The 15,460-nt window shown below is 43.8% G+C and overlaps 1 protein-coding gene across 5 annotated transcripts in view; it reads right to left on the bottom strand.

The window, feature by feature from the left end:
* Positions 1-1,625: 1,625 nt before the first annotated feature.
* Positions 1,626-15,460, bottom strand: part of Dpp8 (dipeptidyl peptidase 8) — a 49,324-nt gene continuing 35,489 nt past the window's right edge. For 4 of the 5 annotated variants that reach the window (XM_021649591.2, XM_060384890.1, XM_060384889.1 and 1 more), the window contains 5 exons: positions 10,804-10,950; positions 9,529-9,681; positions 7,826-7,968; positions 7,121-7,232; positions 1,626-5,396 (listed from right to left, as the gene is read on the bottom strand). In XM_021649591.2, coding sequence (XP_021505266.1) covers positions 5,274-5,396; positions 7,121-7,232; positions 7,826-7,968; positions 9,529-9,681; positions 10,804-10,950 — 678 coding nt within the window. In that variant the 3' untranslated portion in view covers positions 1,626-5,273. Of the gene's footprint in view, positions 5,397-7,120; positions 7,233-7,825; positions 7,969-9,528; positions 9,682-10,265; positions 10,431-10,803; positions 10,951-15,460 lie in introns of those variants that run through there. The other variant, XM_021649600.2, reaches the window with a different exon arrangement.

Raw genomic sequence — 15,460 nt, forward strand, 5'->3', positions numbered from 1 at the left:
CTAACAAGGAACAAAGGTTCAGCCAGGTTCAAAAACTGATGTGGGTGCTCTTTGGTTCCTCCACCTTTCCTGGGCAGCAACAACCCCAAATCCCATACAGACAGAAGTTCTGGGGACCTAGTCCTGATGGAGACTCCTGCTATACCATCCAAGAGCGGAAGGCCTCAAGAGCCTCCGCCTGTGCTGAGGAGTGGGCAGAATAAAGCTAGGTCAAGGGACACAGTTCCCCGAGTCCCCTCCCACTGCCTCAGACACGGTCTTGCTGTACTTATCGCCCTGGCTTTCCTCTAATTCTTGTGCTCCTGGGGCCCCATGCACTGGTGTCCCAGTGGGATCATGGTGCATACCACCATTCCGAGCAGATCCTCGTAACCTCGAGTGGCTGCTGCTGAGACAGGTCTTGCTCCGTAGCCTACCTGCCTCCATCTCCCCAGTGTCAGAAATAAAGCTATGCACCATTGTGCCCTCTCCGAAGTTTCCTGCTGTTTTCTTCAGGACTTCTGTCTTGAGACAGTTTCTCTGTGCAGCCCTGGCTGTCCTGGAGCTTGCTCTGGTGGCCAGGATGGCCTTGATTTCGGAGATCCACCTACCCAAGCACTGGGCTTATGGGAGCTCACCACCACTGCATGGTTCAAATCTTATCAAGCATCATGTGCGCTGTGCGTATGCGTGTCCTGCCTGCACTCATGTGCTTCGTGAAGACGGCTCCGTAGCCCCTGGAGCTGCTTACAAATGGCTCACTGCTACGTGAATGCTGGGATTTGAACCCAGGTCCTATGGAAGAGTAGCCAGTGGTCTTAATTTCTGCTCTATCTCTCCAACCCCAAATCACCTTATTTTAAATCATTTAGATCATTTTTATACCTAACTTTTATATGCAAAAGACCCTATTACAGTCACAGGTGGCTTAGCCTGTTTGTTCACAGGGTGTTTTATCCATAACTTCAGAGAGCCACAGAATCCAGGCAAAGTCTCTGTCCTGGAACATCAACAAACTCAAAAGTTGCTGTGAAAAACTAGGATTTTTGGTTGGGCTGAGGAGCATGCCAAGCACCCTGGGTTTGTTTCCCACTGGGAAAACAATGGCAAACACTGCCAAAGAAGACAACGCAGCGCCCAGCCAGGAGGATGGCACAGCAGGGAAAGGCGTTGCTGCCACGCCAGACGATCTGAGTTCAGTCCGGGGGACCCATATGGTGGAAATAGAGATTTCTACAAGTTGTCCTCTCATCTCCAGTCTGTGCCATAGCGCAAATAATTGTAATTTAAAACTCCAAGCATTACACTGAGCTCAAAACGCTCAGAACCTGTAGAAAGCCCTACCAACTGTCAGTGATATACCCCAGAAGCCTCTAACTGTTCAGGGGGTAGCTATCAGAACCCGGCTCCAAGTACCTTCTGCCCTGGCGACTGGGCCTCTGGCAGGTAACGAGAAGTACTCTGCACACCCCCACTCAAGTGTTTGTACTGACTCCCACCTAATCCTGCACCCCAACCCAACACCCCCTTCACTGCAAGCCCGTGACCTCGTGTATCAGTCACTCCACAGGTGTGAGTCACCAAAGCAAGGCTGTACAGATGGGGTAATGGGGAAGAGGAGAGGGGGCAAGGAACACTGAGGCCAATTAATTTCAGCAGCATCTTTATTGCAACCAAGAACCTGTAATAAAATGCAGCAGAACTAATGCTTCACATCACACAATTAAAAGCCACGGGGCTGAAAATGAGGAGACCCATTCGCTTACTGGAGGGAGACATGCAAGTCATGTACAGGCCAGTGCTGAAACAGCAGGCACTTGACGCACTAAACTTAGAGACCCCCCTAATTCCAACTTTGCTGAAAACAACATAAATTTGTATTATGGTTATTTAAAACTGAACATACAAACACAGCTTTTGTGTCTGCAAGGGACTTCCGGAACAACTCCAGAGCTGAGAGCATCTTCCTTGCACTAAAGGTCAGTGTGGTTGTGTGTGTGTGGGGGGGCTGGGAAGGCTGAATGGGGCTTTTCCAGTTCCCTTCCACCTGCTGGGCAAGGACACTCTCACATTCCATGGTTTAGACCTGGCCGAGGCTCTGGCCTCACATCAGGTAAGCTGTAAGCTGGACCCTGGGCTTATGCAAGCACTCTGTCGCTATCTCCCATGACACCAGAAGACATTCAGTATAATGATTTCAATTAACTTCAGAATGTCGCATACTCATCAGTCTGCTTTATTAATAAGCATGCTTAGCATTTACTTAGAAAGGAAAAATTAACCATGTTTAATGTGGTTTCCTTTAAGATGTTTTATAAGAATACATTAATAAATCTTTAAAAACCCTACCTTTCTTAAATATCACATAACTACCATGAAGCAGGGCACACATAGAGCCTGGTTCTGCGTACTGACTGTGGGGTCCTGGGTGTGTTTCTTTCTCTCTAGAACACAGGCTTTCCCCCTAGCAAATGAGAACACTGGGTTATGTTAAAGATCTGTTCCAGCTGGAAAATTCACGGTTCTGTAACAACGTGAGCTTTGACTGGAATCATCCCACCTGCAGAGAGAACTGGATGGTAAAGGCAGGAAACACCTCAACAAAAGCATACCTCCCCCCTTCCTCAGCTCACAGGTTTGAAAGGGACAATTGTGCATCGTGGCTGTACCTTCCTGGATGAGGCTTTGGAAGAGCCAGGGACAGATAAAGCCATTATCCCCAAGTAAAATTTCAGGCCTTGTTTTGGGTTTTAACAACCACCCGCCGTATATAAGTCACCTGTTCTCTGACGGCAACTGCATTCTTTACAGGAAGTTTACAAAAGCAGCCCGCAGACCTGACTAGAAGCGCCAGGAAGTGCAGTGCTGGAAATTACACTCCTGGTTTCCACCCAAACTGATGGGCACACGCCTCTGAGAGCAGGTTCACATCTCCATTTCCTGTGCTCAGGTCCTGGATGAACCTTAGCGTCCTGCTGCTCTGCACATCGAGTACCTTTACCTGCTGCTGGAGGGCACTTGTCACCAAACCTGTGAAAACCCCACTTTGGTGAGGAACAAGAGTGCTTTCTGGCTCCCATCAACCTTGAACTTTCACGGACTCTTGCCCTTTCACTGACATCAAGTCAGAGGACAAACGGTTAGAACAGTTTCTGATTGCTCCAACTGATGGATGCTTTTCACACTGGTGCTGACAAGCCAGCTTCTGCATGTGAGTCAAGCACCTTCCCCTTTAGAGAAGGACAGCATCTAAATGACAGTTGTCAAATGTACTCCTGTTACAGCCGGAGAGAGGCAGAAGAATCTAGGGTAAGTGAGATTTTCCAAGGATTGTTGGCATCAAACAAGGAATGCCTCATTCAAAGCACACATGAGGGTGAGAGGTCTCAAATGGGTGGCTGGGAGCTACTTAAAGTCACCCCTACCTAGAATGTAAGCAGCAGCCCTTGCAGGCTAGCTGGTCTGGCAAATGCCACCCTCAACAGTCAAGAGAAATACTTAACTCATGAGGGAAATACTTTGTTGGGGAAGGAAAGTTACTCAAATCAGTTTAATTTAACTTGAAAAATATAAACAAATTTTGGCACAAGAAAATGTCATAAGCATGAAAGTCAAAATAGACAATAAGAAAAAGTGTGAAATCTATCATATAGCATAAGTACACAGCTGGCAAAGTCAAAGGGACAGAAAGGAGCCTACAGGCACCAGCATTCCCAGGATGCCCAAGCCACCCACCTCTCTCAGTCCCCATCCTCACTGTGCTCTCTTAGGAAGGGACCTGATGTGGCAGTGTAAAAGAAACACAGCGAGTTTTCCTGGAGTGATTTTTAAATCATGGTAACTCTAAACACTGACGTTTGTGATTTAAAAGGGTTAAACCTACAGGTGCCTGGCTCCCATCTAATCCTGGAAGGCCTTAAAGGGAAGGTGACAACCAGCACTTGAAAGCTCATGCGGTCCCTTCCTAGTTGAGCAGAAAGGCTAAACCAGGAGAATGTCATGGCCTAGTAACAAAACTACTGATAGGCTTTCCACACAAAGAGTGCCATGGTTTGGCAGGGACTCGTGCACGGCAAAGAAGTGATCTGGAAACCATTTTATTTTAAGCTAGTGATATCTAAATTACATTCAAATAAAAAAAGTTAAAGTTTAGATCTGTAAGGTTTCTAAAGCTAAAAAGAAAAATAACAAAAAGCTAGAATTATAAAAGTAACTGTCCCTGCAGCTGTGCTGGCAAAGCCCGACTTTCCGGCTCTGGTTCTTAGCCACTGGGAAAGTTACATTTACCCTGGTTTTTCTCATGAGTATTTCTGCTCAACTATTTCTGCTCAGTTCTTAAGCAGAGTCTTGCTCCCTCCTTTTCCCATCGCCCCCTGCACCAGGGTCTCGCCCTTCCCTCTGTAATCCTTCTACCTCCTGGAAACTCTGGAATACTTTAATTAAGGAAAGGTAAAATGGAAACGGCACCATTATATTTTCAGAATATATGTGAATGTATACATTTTCTGTTCCTAAAAGGAGAAAAAACTTGCCTGCTAATTTTCAAGCTCTCAAATAATTTGATTAAAAATTTTTTTTTGCCTGTAACTGTCAACATTGAGACTTGTGATAAACTCATGCTATAGTTACTTGCCTTTATGCGAAAGGAAACTCCACTCCATCATACCATCAAAGAAAAGGAGAATTACTTATACTAGATGCCATTTAAATTGGTTAAAAACTGGTCAGAGCCCAAGTAAGTATCTTTAGGAGGCCACTAAGTTATCCTTGAAAAATCATTAATGACTGGGAAAGTCATAAGCTTAATAGTAATTAGTTCATGACATGCTGGATACACCCCAAGTGACGAAGCATAAGTTATTCAGTTAGACTTAAGTGCTATCGAATCCGTAACTATCAGAGATCCTGGAATGGAACCAAAGCAATCACTACATCATCATATCTTAACAAACTCAGAAGTATACTGTAAAATCCACTAGGTAAGTCCAAGAGGCTCACTCTGCTAGTAAAAGTGAAAACAGGCTAGCATGAACATGTGTGCTGATGCCTTGCTTCTTTCAGAATCCTACGGCACTGCTGAATCTCTTGGAAACACGGCACTCAGTTCTGTGTACATGGTAAAGGTATTAGATCACTATCCATGAACTGCAGATTTCTGCATGGCACCAAATTTACTTTCAGAAGTAGATCTTACGTGGCAGGTACCAAAGTAGGATCATCAACTCTGGCTTCTCTATTGACTAACCCTCCTTGTTTGATTACACAATGTACAGTGAGTTCTACGCAAGTCCGAGTTATATCACTTTCAGGGCAGCAATACGGGATCCCAGGTTCTCCTGAAGGTAGTGCAACAGGTGCAGTTCATAGTGCTCTCCAGACTCAGGAACTCTGATGCTGTGCCTCTCCTGAGGGTAGATCTTCACAGCAAACAACAGAGGCAAGAAGACAAAGTTTAGTGATGCTCCTCTTTCAAAATCTTTCTCAACATAGCTTTTTTTTTTTTTTTTTTTTTTTGCTTTTTGAGGCTGGGTCTCATGTAGCCCAAGCTTACCACGCAGCCAAGGATAGCCTCAAACTCCAGATTCTCCTGTCTCTGGTTCCCACGTGGTAGGATGCTTTCCAGAGGTTTCTAACTGGACCATCAATATGGAACAGTGCCTCTCTGTGGTATCACACTAATACATATTCCAAGGCTCTTAGCATTCTTTATACACTTACCCACGAAGCTTCAGGAGGATCCTTTAGTGGTTCATTTCCTGAGTGTGGTCTCTAGGCTTCCAAGAGTCTTGGAAACCAAAGGCCATACAAGGTTTAAACTATCCTCCAGCCAGCACATGAGAGACAGAGGCAGGAGGATCATGAGTTTAAAGCTGGCATGACCTGCATAAGTGAAACAGTGCTCAAGAAAAACCAAACCAAAACAATACAAAAAAACTTAAAAATCTGTAGACAACTAACCTTGAATGAGCTCTATTCACTGGGTTTACAATGCTGTTCCAACAATGTAAAATTAATGAATTCAAGTGCTAGCATGAGGTGAGGCATTAATTATCCTGGGAGCTATAATAGTCTCCATCACACAGATGTAGTAAAAAGAAATGTCATTTTCATTTAAGTGGTGGTAAAAATCAGAATGTCATACACTAGAACCGAGGGTAGGCATGTTTTTGATCATTATGCATCATGATGTTTCGCCATCAGCTCACTCCACCTCAGTGGCACACCATTGTAGGGACTATAAAAACAAGGGCATGGGCTACATGCTATAATCCTAGCACCTGGGACACAGAAGCAGGAAGATCTCAGTGAGGTCAAGGCCAACCAAGCCTACATAACGAGTTCCAGGGGTACAGGGTGAGACCGTATCTCAAAAAACAAAATAAAAACCCCTACCCAACCAAATAACCAACTCTCCACAAAAACAATAAAAACAAAAATAAGATACAATAAACAGTCAACATCTGAGAGATGTTAAAGTATTTTTCCGGTATCAATGCAAGGGTAAAAAGACCCATTTGAATGACAAGGTTAGTGCCAATGGATTACATTTTTTTCATATTTATTTTATATATATGAGCGTTCTCTCTCTCTCTCTCTCTGTGTGTGTGTGTCTGTGCACCATTTGTATGCAAGAGTTCAAGGAGACTAGAGGAGGGTGTCAGATCTCCTGGAGCTAAGGTACAGGCAGTTGTGATTTTCAGTTAAGCTACCTCTCCATTCCCACCATCAAGTCTCATATTAAACGGGAGAATGGCAGCGAAGCCGGACAGTGAGTGGGTTCAATGGCAGCGAAGTCGGACAGTGAGTGGGTTCAATGGCAGCGAAGTCGGACAGTGAGTGGGTTCAATGGCAGCGAAGCCGGACAGTGAGTGGGCTCGGCTGCCATTTCCAGGCCTACAGGCTGAACGAACACGGACACCGACCGAAGGCATGTAATTGATAAGCCCGAGTTTCAGTCTGCCTTCAGTTGATAGGTTTTATAGCTGATCATGTTTACCAACTAAAGACTGATAACTATGCTTATGACTTTAGTGTTCTCAGGCAGCGTGCAGACACAGCTGAAACTCAGCCTTCTGTTAGATTTCAGAACAATCTTTCACTATTTCCCACCACAATGAATTTTAAATACAGAGCCACCCACCTGTAAGTCATACGGCTTTCCAGCCCTCACTAAAAAACTCAGCAATATACTGGTGTGTGCAAAATGAACATTCTCATCCAAGAACCCATGTAGGAGGAGTAAGCGGTTTGGCCTAGAGGGATGAAAACATTGGAGAATTAGGCAAGACAGAAGACCAGCACAAGGGCTTACTCCTCTAAGCCATGACAGTTAATGCTGCTGCGCTGTTAGGATGAGGACTCATCACCTTCAGTATTAAATCCGCATCAGATGCCGCAGGCAATGAGGAACGGAAAGAAACGCATGTACCACCTCTGACTACACTCACTGCATGCTCCTAGAGCACGCTCGTGAGAACACCGACACAGACTTTCTTCCACTTTGACACAATTATGAGCTTAATTTCTTCCAGTGTAAGCAAATGCTTCAAACAATTTATAAAAATAAATAAATAAACATAATTATATTAAAAATTCTCCTCCCCATCTAGTATCTGAACTAGCTTTTAGTTTGGCTCTGGGTGACATCCACACCATTTTAGCAGTTTAACAACAGCTAGTGGTAGAACATTTGTCTGAGCAATGGTTTGGGCTCAATCCCCAGCATGGAGGAAGGAAAAAATGAGCATTCTGGTATAGTATTTATAAACCATTAGTTTTAATTTTCAGTCTTTAGTTTTTATCATCATTTAAAGCTGCCAGCCTTACTTTTAAAGCACGAACTTACTCTGAGGGAAACTTCTCCGCTTGCATGGCCACAGATCCTAAGTAATAGCCCTGTTCATTCTGGTCAGGGTGACCCATATAGCGCTCCGTGTATCCTGTATCATAGAAGATCCACAGAGTGACTGGGGCCCCAGCAATAGCAACCTGCATATGACAACACGGACAGTCAGCTGTGTCCCAGAAAAGAGTGGCAGCAAAGATGACATACAACTGCAAATGTATAAGCTAAAATTATCCTTGCAAGGCTTTAGTTCCAACTACTGGGCACACGTCTAGGGACACACAGAAACCTGGAGTCGGGTGTCAAGGTCACAAATCTGACACTCGGTGAGTCAATAAGTTTCAGGTCCCACAGGCACACCCCACACCAAGCCCTGAAACTGGGGCAGACACTAAATGAGAGTGTGTGAGGACATCTGTGAAAACCCATCCCCTACTGGGAAACAGGTGTGAGAACTGCCGACTTCATATACAAAAAGCACCATGGTTTCACATTTTTCCCTTTAGATTTTTTTTCAAGCAATACAGAATTTAAAACAATTGGACTATACATAAGTAAAAGTCGCCTCATTTTAAGGCTTCTATGTAGTTTTATATTTAGATATTTTAATTAACTTTGTTTTTAAAATAATTTATTTATTTCCATTAGTGTTTCACAGGCTTCACACATGTATATCTGTGTGAAGGTGCCAGATCTTGGAGTTATAGACCCAGGTTCAATCCCCAGCACGCACGTGGCAGCTCACAGTTGTCTGTAACTCCAGTTCCAAGGGATCTGACACCTTCATGCTAAGGCACATAAAATAAAAATAAATAAAATTACTGCTCTTTAATTCATATTTTTATAATTTACCCTTAACTATCTACTTGTCTATCTGTACGTGGTCACGCTCATGAAAATCAGTATGCTCTCCTTCCACTGTGGGGCACTGGCCTCAGGTCATCAGGCTTGACAGCAAACACTTCACCTACTGAGCCATCTCACTAGACCTTTTCTTTTTTGAGTCCTGGGGATCAAGCTCAGGTTGTCAGGCTTGGCATCAGTCTTCCCTACAGAGAGAGACACGTCATCTACACAGCCACCCCTATTTTCTTAGTAATTATCATCTTTATGTATCTTCTGTAGTATAAAGTTCCAAGGATGAGAAGCATTTAAATATCCAGTTACTTCAACGTGACTTTTAGGTATCCTGGCACTCTCCTGAGGCCCACCGTGTGAAGCACTGCCAGCTGTTGAGGGCACACCAGGGCACAGGGCAGAGATGTCGTCTAGTAATTAAATAGTGACAAACCAGTAAGTACGTGGGTTTTATTAATCATGACTATCGATCTTTGGCCTATATAACTAGTTATAAACTGGTGCCCAATCTGACAAGTGTTTAAAAAGCTATGTTAACACAAAAGATACATTTTCCATATTGTAAAACACATAAACCCAACATTCTACAATACTGACAATACTTTGAACCTTCAAAAAAAAAAAATCATTTTCATGTGTCTTCACTTAACAGAGAATTCTGTCCAGTTATAAAAACAAGTATAGAGCTAGGTGGTGGTGCATAACTTTGATCCCAGCATGTGGAAGGCAGAAGCAGGCTAATTACTGAATTCCAGGCCAGCTAGGGCCACACAGAGAAACCCTGTCTGGGAAAAGCAAACTAAACAAACAAACAAACAAACAAACAAACAAGAGGAGCCACGTACCCGGAAGATATCGGACCTCTGCATTAATGCCATCAGGGAGAGGTAGCCTCCATAGGACCAGCCGTGGATGCCCACACGATCCAAGTCAATGAAGTCATACTGAGACGCTAGGTACTGGAGTCCTTCCACTTGGTCATCAATTTCTATTTGACCCTGTCCAAAAAGGGGGAATAGCTCACTGGTTCTGATGTATAAGAGTCTTAGAGAATTCTTCAGGTTTTTACTAAATATTCCTGGAGGGTATTTTTTTTTTTCCAGATTAGAGTTAATTGACAACTGACATCTATTTTCCTTCAAGAAATTTAAAACAAAAATGCATCTATACGCAAAGGCCTACTACTTCTGTTTAGATGCCACGAGGCCACCTGTTGCTCCCTGCCACTGCCCACACTGTCCCTAGCTGCGGGTGTCTCCCACTCTATTTGTTCTGTTGTCTGCTAAGAGGCCAGCAACTTCCTTGTAACAAGCCTTCCTCTATCCAAAGACAAAAATTCAGCCCCTTTAAGAGATGAAGTTTACTTATCCTTTTAAGTTAGTGCAATAAAACAAAGGGCATCACCCTGAGGCCCTGACTTCCTTTTTCCCAGCGTGTTACCTCTAGCAAGGCTCTGAATTCCTAACAGTACCACCCGAGGTTTCACTTGGCCTGCCAGTGCACACAGTCTCACTTCACTGAGCCAAAACCAAAAAATAAAACAACAACAAAAAAAACTTACATGAGAATACAACATAAGGTCAAAGAACTGGCTGTGGGAGAGCATCCCATGTCTTACTCAGCATGTCCAACACGCTGGCAACCACAGGGACTGCCTTACTGTGCAAAAGGAACATCGGACTGTCATCATTTCCCAAAGCAGCAGAAAGGACCTGGGGCATCTCTAAAAGGTAGCACTTAAAGCTTCCTGCAGAGAGAAAGAGGCTTGTCACAAGGAAGGAACTAACCAGTCGGTTTCCCTCTTCACAGAGGACAGAACAAATCTCAGTTATTCCTCAGCAGTATATGGGACTCTGTAAGCTAAAAGGGTCTGCCTTGTGGTGAGGTGAAAGCACAAACTTTTAGAAAGGGTATTTTTATGCAGAAGTAGCCCTGCTCAGCTCCTGGGAGTTACATATAGGCAGCATGAGTGAGCCTGATGTAAATCCAACTGCACCTTTCTTCCCACTGCCCAATTCTAACACATTCTCCTTCACTCTGTCCCTCAGGTCCTCCCCCAACACAAATAATGTGTAAGAAAATGAAAACATCTGAAAATAAAGCTTTCTATATTTACACACCATTTTATATTTAAAGGCGCCTTCAAATTTAAGTCCTCGGTGACAGGATCCCCTGTTGTCTATTACCACAACCACATAACCCAAGGAGGCCAGGGTGTTGAGGCGGAAATACTTGACTCCTTTAAACCGATTGTTTACCAGCTGCACCTGAAAAAGAAACACATCTTCAGTGACATTATGTGACAGCATATAAAACACCAGATGGAAGGACACTGCAAAAACCAGAAAGCTGAATGTTTACTTACTATTATTTTGCCTTTAAAATGTAAGTGTGAAATGATACATTTAAAAATTGCTCCATGCTTAGTTTCACTTCAAACCTTTACAGCAAATACCAAACAACTGCAGATTCATTTTAGCTAAGACAATTAAGATTTAGGTAAGTTAAGTTAATCTACTCCATACAGAAAGTTAATGAATTACCTATTCCAAATAATACCTCATTCAAGTAAAAGTGACAAAGACAATTAAGAACCTCTTCCCTCCCCACTTGTCTCTCCTGGAGCTGCTGCTGAGTGACAGTGGGAAGAGGTAGCATTTTAATGAACACTGTGATCAGTTATCTTTCTCCTGTTACGACAAATTAGTGTAAAAGTATCATGATTTTTAAATCACTTTATCACCCTGGAGACTACACTTCAGAGTGACCAGGAATGTAAATGCATCTGGTGCTTTATTAGAAACAGAGTTGTAGCTAGTAAAAAGATGAGTAAGTCACGCCCAGCATGATCATGTTTCAGTCAACTCAGGGCACTCATGAAATGGTGGTCCCACGGGATCACGACGGAGCTGAAATTTTCTAATGACAGCACAGCTGGCGTGACATGGTGCATTACTCTCATGTTTACGGTAATGTTAGTAAAAACAAGTCACTGCCTTGCACATGTGACTCTGCACCGGACAATGGCTGGTAACCAGTGACTAGGTTTCTGGTGTGTGGGTTTGGTGGTTGTGGGACAGAACAGAGGCCCTGTACATGCTAGGCAACACTTACCACTGAGCTATAGCCTCAGGTCTTCCTCTCTCCCCGTGTTTTGTTGTTGGTGGTATCATTTTGTTTTTAGAGACAGGGCTTCCCTGTGTAGCCCTAGCTGTGCTGGAACTCACTCTGTAGTCCAAGCTGGCCTCAGATTCACATAGATCTGCCTGCTTCTGCCTCCTGAGTGCTGGGATTACAGGCGTGCACCAGCACACCCAGCCCTCAGGTCCCTTTTTACTTTAATTTTTAGATTGAGTCTCACTAAGTTGCCAAGGCTAGACTTGAACTCACTCAGTGGGTGAGTCGGGTTCTGAATCTGCAATCCTCCTGCCTCTGCCTCCACCTCCTCAAAGCTGGCATTACAGGTGTGCACCACCATGCTCAGCTTATACTGTATTTTTTAAATAATGTTTTGAAGTGTCCTCCTGCTAATGATAATGAAAAGAGTTTAGATTTATTTGTGTTGCCCAGTAATGGACTAAATAATTAGTATGCTGGAAGTCCTGGGCTCGGTGCCTAGTGCCATACATACAAAAAGGTTCATATATAAAAAGTGTGGTTCCACTGTGGGGGCCTTCTGTATCCCCATGCTTGTTGCATGCCAACATTGCATGAAGAAGTCACACCAAGCGTGCAGCTAGGTCTGTACAGGCACATACTTAATGAGGCCTGTCCCATGATGAAGTAGTTTAGTGTCATTTCCCAAAAAGTTTCTAGGTTGTATGATTAGCAGATGGACACTAAGATAAACATTGAAAAGAGGTTCTGGTAAAAATGAGGAGCCAGGTATGGTGGCATGCCCCTTTAATCCCAGCTCTTGGGAGGCAGAGGCAGGCAGATCTATGTGAATTCGAGGCCTTCACATTGAGACACTATCTTAAATAAAGAAAAAAAAGAGGGATGAGAAAAATGGCTTGGTGGGTAAGAAGCCTGCTGTGTAAGATAGGTGACCCGAGTTTGATTCCTGGAACCCATTAACGGTAGGAGAAAACTGCACAGTTGTTCTCTGGCCTTCACATGCACACGATGGCACCCCAATACATCAGGCATGCACACAGAGAAACACAAACTGATGAGAGAGGCCTGGGAGGCCAGGTGAACCAATGTCTGAACTTTCAGCTACTGAAGAGGCTGAGGCAGGAAGACCGCTTGAGCCTTGGAGTTCTGGCTCGTCTGGGTGAAAAAGTAGACCGCATCTCAAAATCTAAAAATTGCCTGCATCACAGTGTATCTCATAAACATACACAATTACTACATTAACTTGAAAACGAAGCAGGGAGAACTCTTAAGGAAAGCGGCTGCGTCACCTCCTTGGCCACAGCGCTGTGTGAGGCTCTTCTCTCACTGAGGCACTGTGCTACAGCTCCCTGCAACTGAGGAGCCTGTGTAGTCTCTCCTATGCACAGCTGCTACCACGTACTCTGTGAAATAGCCATTCAAATATTTGATTTTTAAAAGCCCAGTTATTAACACACATAAGCAGCACTAATGGACTTGGAGTTACTAACAACAACAAAAAGAGGAGCTACCCACATGCTAATTACCTATGAAAGCACCCAGGGGTGAGGGGACAGTTCTGGGGCTTGTTCTTATTCCACTGTGGCTCAGGAAATCTTGGACTGTCAGGCTTGCACGTGTGACAAACCCATACCTGCTGAGCCATCTTGCTGGCTGAAAGGTTTTCTTAACTTTTTTTTTTTTTACACCTACTTGCCCCTACTTCCAGAGTGCTGGGATCAAAGATATATGCCACCATACTTGGCCTGCTAAAGGTTTTAATTTTTATGAAGTCTAAATTGCTAGTTTTTCTAGTAGAATGCTGAAAAGAGCTAAGCATAGTTAAGGAGTGAGAGACGGGGGAGGGAGCAAGAGCCCACTCTGCCCTTTCTGCATTCTCTGTCTAGGCCACTACAACAGCTGCAAAACTGGCCTCTCTGTTTCTAGCTTCATCCTCCATAGTTTGTCTCTTCAGGCAGAAATAGTGATATTTTCAACATGTGAAATATGCCCGGCTCCTTCCTACTGCTACCATCATCTTTCAATAGATAGATAGATACACAGATTGATGGATGGGATAGATGCCACTTCTCCACTTTGACACTTGGGGCTGAACCTAACCTCACATATGGCAGGCCAGTGTTCTACCATTGAGTTGAGCCCTATCACAGATGGCCTCTGTGGCCTTGGGTGATCTGAGTCTATTGCTCCCCTCCCTATTGTGGTCTAAGCTCCACCCTGCACCAACAGTATCAAAGGGTCTTAATACAGGACCTTGTTTATTGTTCCTTCTGCCTGGGAGAAGGCTTAACAGAACTCATTTCTTCTCACTGTGTATAAAATAAGATCTCTGCTACTATTTTTAGAATAAGTGATTAGAAAATAGAAATACAAAAAGTGTTTTTCTTTTATCTCAGCAATAAGGAATTTGCTAGGTAAAAGCATTTTTGTTTCTTCCCTCCTTTCTTATTTTGAAACAGGGTTTTTCTGTGTAGTTCTGGCTGTCCTGGAACTTGCTCTGCAGACCAGTCTGGCCCTGAACTCATGTAGATCCTCCCGTCTCTGCCTTCCAAGTGCTAAGATTAAAGTCACATGCCACCACTACTCAGCAGGTAAAAGTACTTTTAAAAGGAGAGAGCAGGAAAGGGCATGGTGGCCCACGCCTGTAATCCTAGCACTCAAGGAGGCAGAGGCAAGTGGATCTCTGTGAGTTCAAGGCCAGCCTGGTCTACAGAGCATCCAAAACAGCCAAGGCTACAAAGAGAAACCCTGTCTCGACCTCCCCCACACCAAAAAAAAAAAAAAAGAAAAGAAAAGAAAATAAACAGGAAAGGAGAGAGGACAGATAAAGAATTGCAAGGCTGTGGTGTAGGAATGAGAAAGGAAGGAGGAAGGAGAATGTCCCCCATAGACCCATATTTGAATGCTTGGTCCCCAGCTGGTAGAACTGTTTAGGAAGGATTAGGAAATTTGGCCTTGTTGGAGGAGGGCATTGAGATTTTAAAAGCCCATGCTATTAGCTTTTTCTCTGCCTTTTCCTTACGCATCATGATGTAAACGCTGAGCTACTGCTCCAATGCTATGCCTATCTGCCTGCTGCTCTCTTCTTTACCATGATGGTCATGATCTCACCCTCTGAAGTCCTAAGCAAGCACCCAATGAAATGTGTCCTTTTGTAAGCTGCCTTGGTCATGGTGCTTTGTCAGAGCAATAGAAAAGGAGCTAAGACAGAGGCATAGAACACATTTAAACAGTTTAGAAAATGATCTCACTTCTTTCCTCGTTATTACAAAGACAGCCTCAATTGTCTGATGCAGACCCCCACCCCCCATGAAAGGTTTGCCTTTGCAATCTGGAGGGATCTGAGCGTAACTGGGAGGAGTCCAAACTATCTTCTTCAGTATCATCTCTCCAAATTCCAATGCTATTATCTAGCTTGATCTGTTTTAAAACATTTTATTGTATATATTATATACTATAAACACACATATATAATGTATACAGACAAACTGTTTACATTTATGTGTGTGTGAAAACACATGAAGGTCAGAGGACAACTTGAAGGAGTCAGTTTTCTTCTTCTTCCACCGTGTGGGTCCCTGGGGTAAAACTCATGTTGCCTGGTTTGGCAGCAAGTGCCTTTACTAGATAAGCCATCTTGCTGGCTCACCTGATCTTGTT

The sequence above is a fragment of the Meriones unguiculatus genome, chromosome 6 (genome assembly GCF_030254825.1).
Source record: "Meriones unguiculatus strain TT.TT164.6M chromosome 6, Bangor_MerUng_6.1, whole genome shotgun sequence".
In the NCBI taxonomy this organism is placed as follows: domain Eukaryota; kingdom Metazoa; phylum Chordata; class Mammalia; order Rodentia; family Muridae; genus Meriones; species Meriones unguiculatus.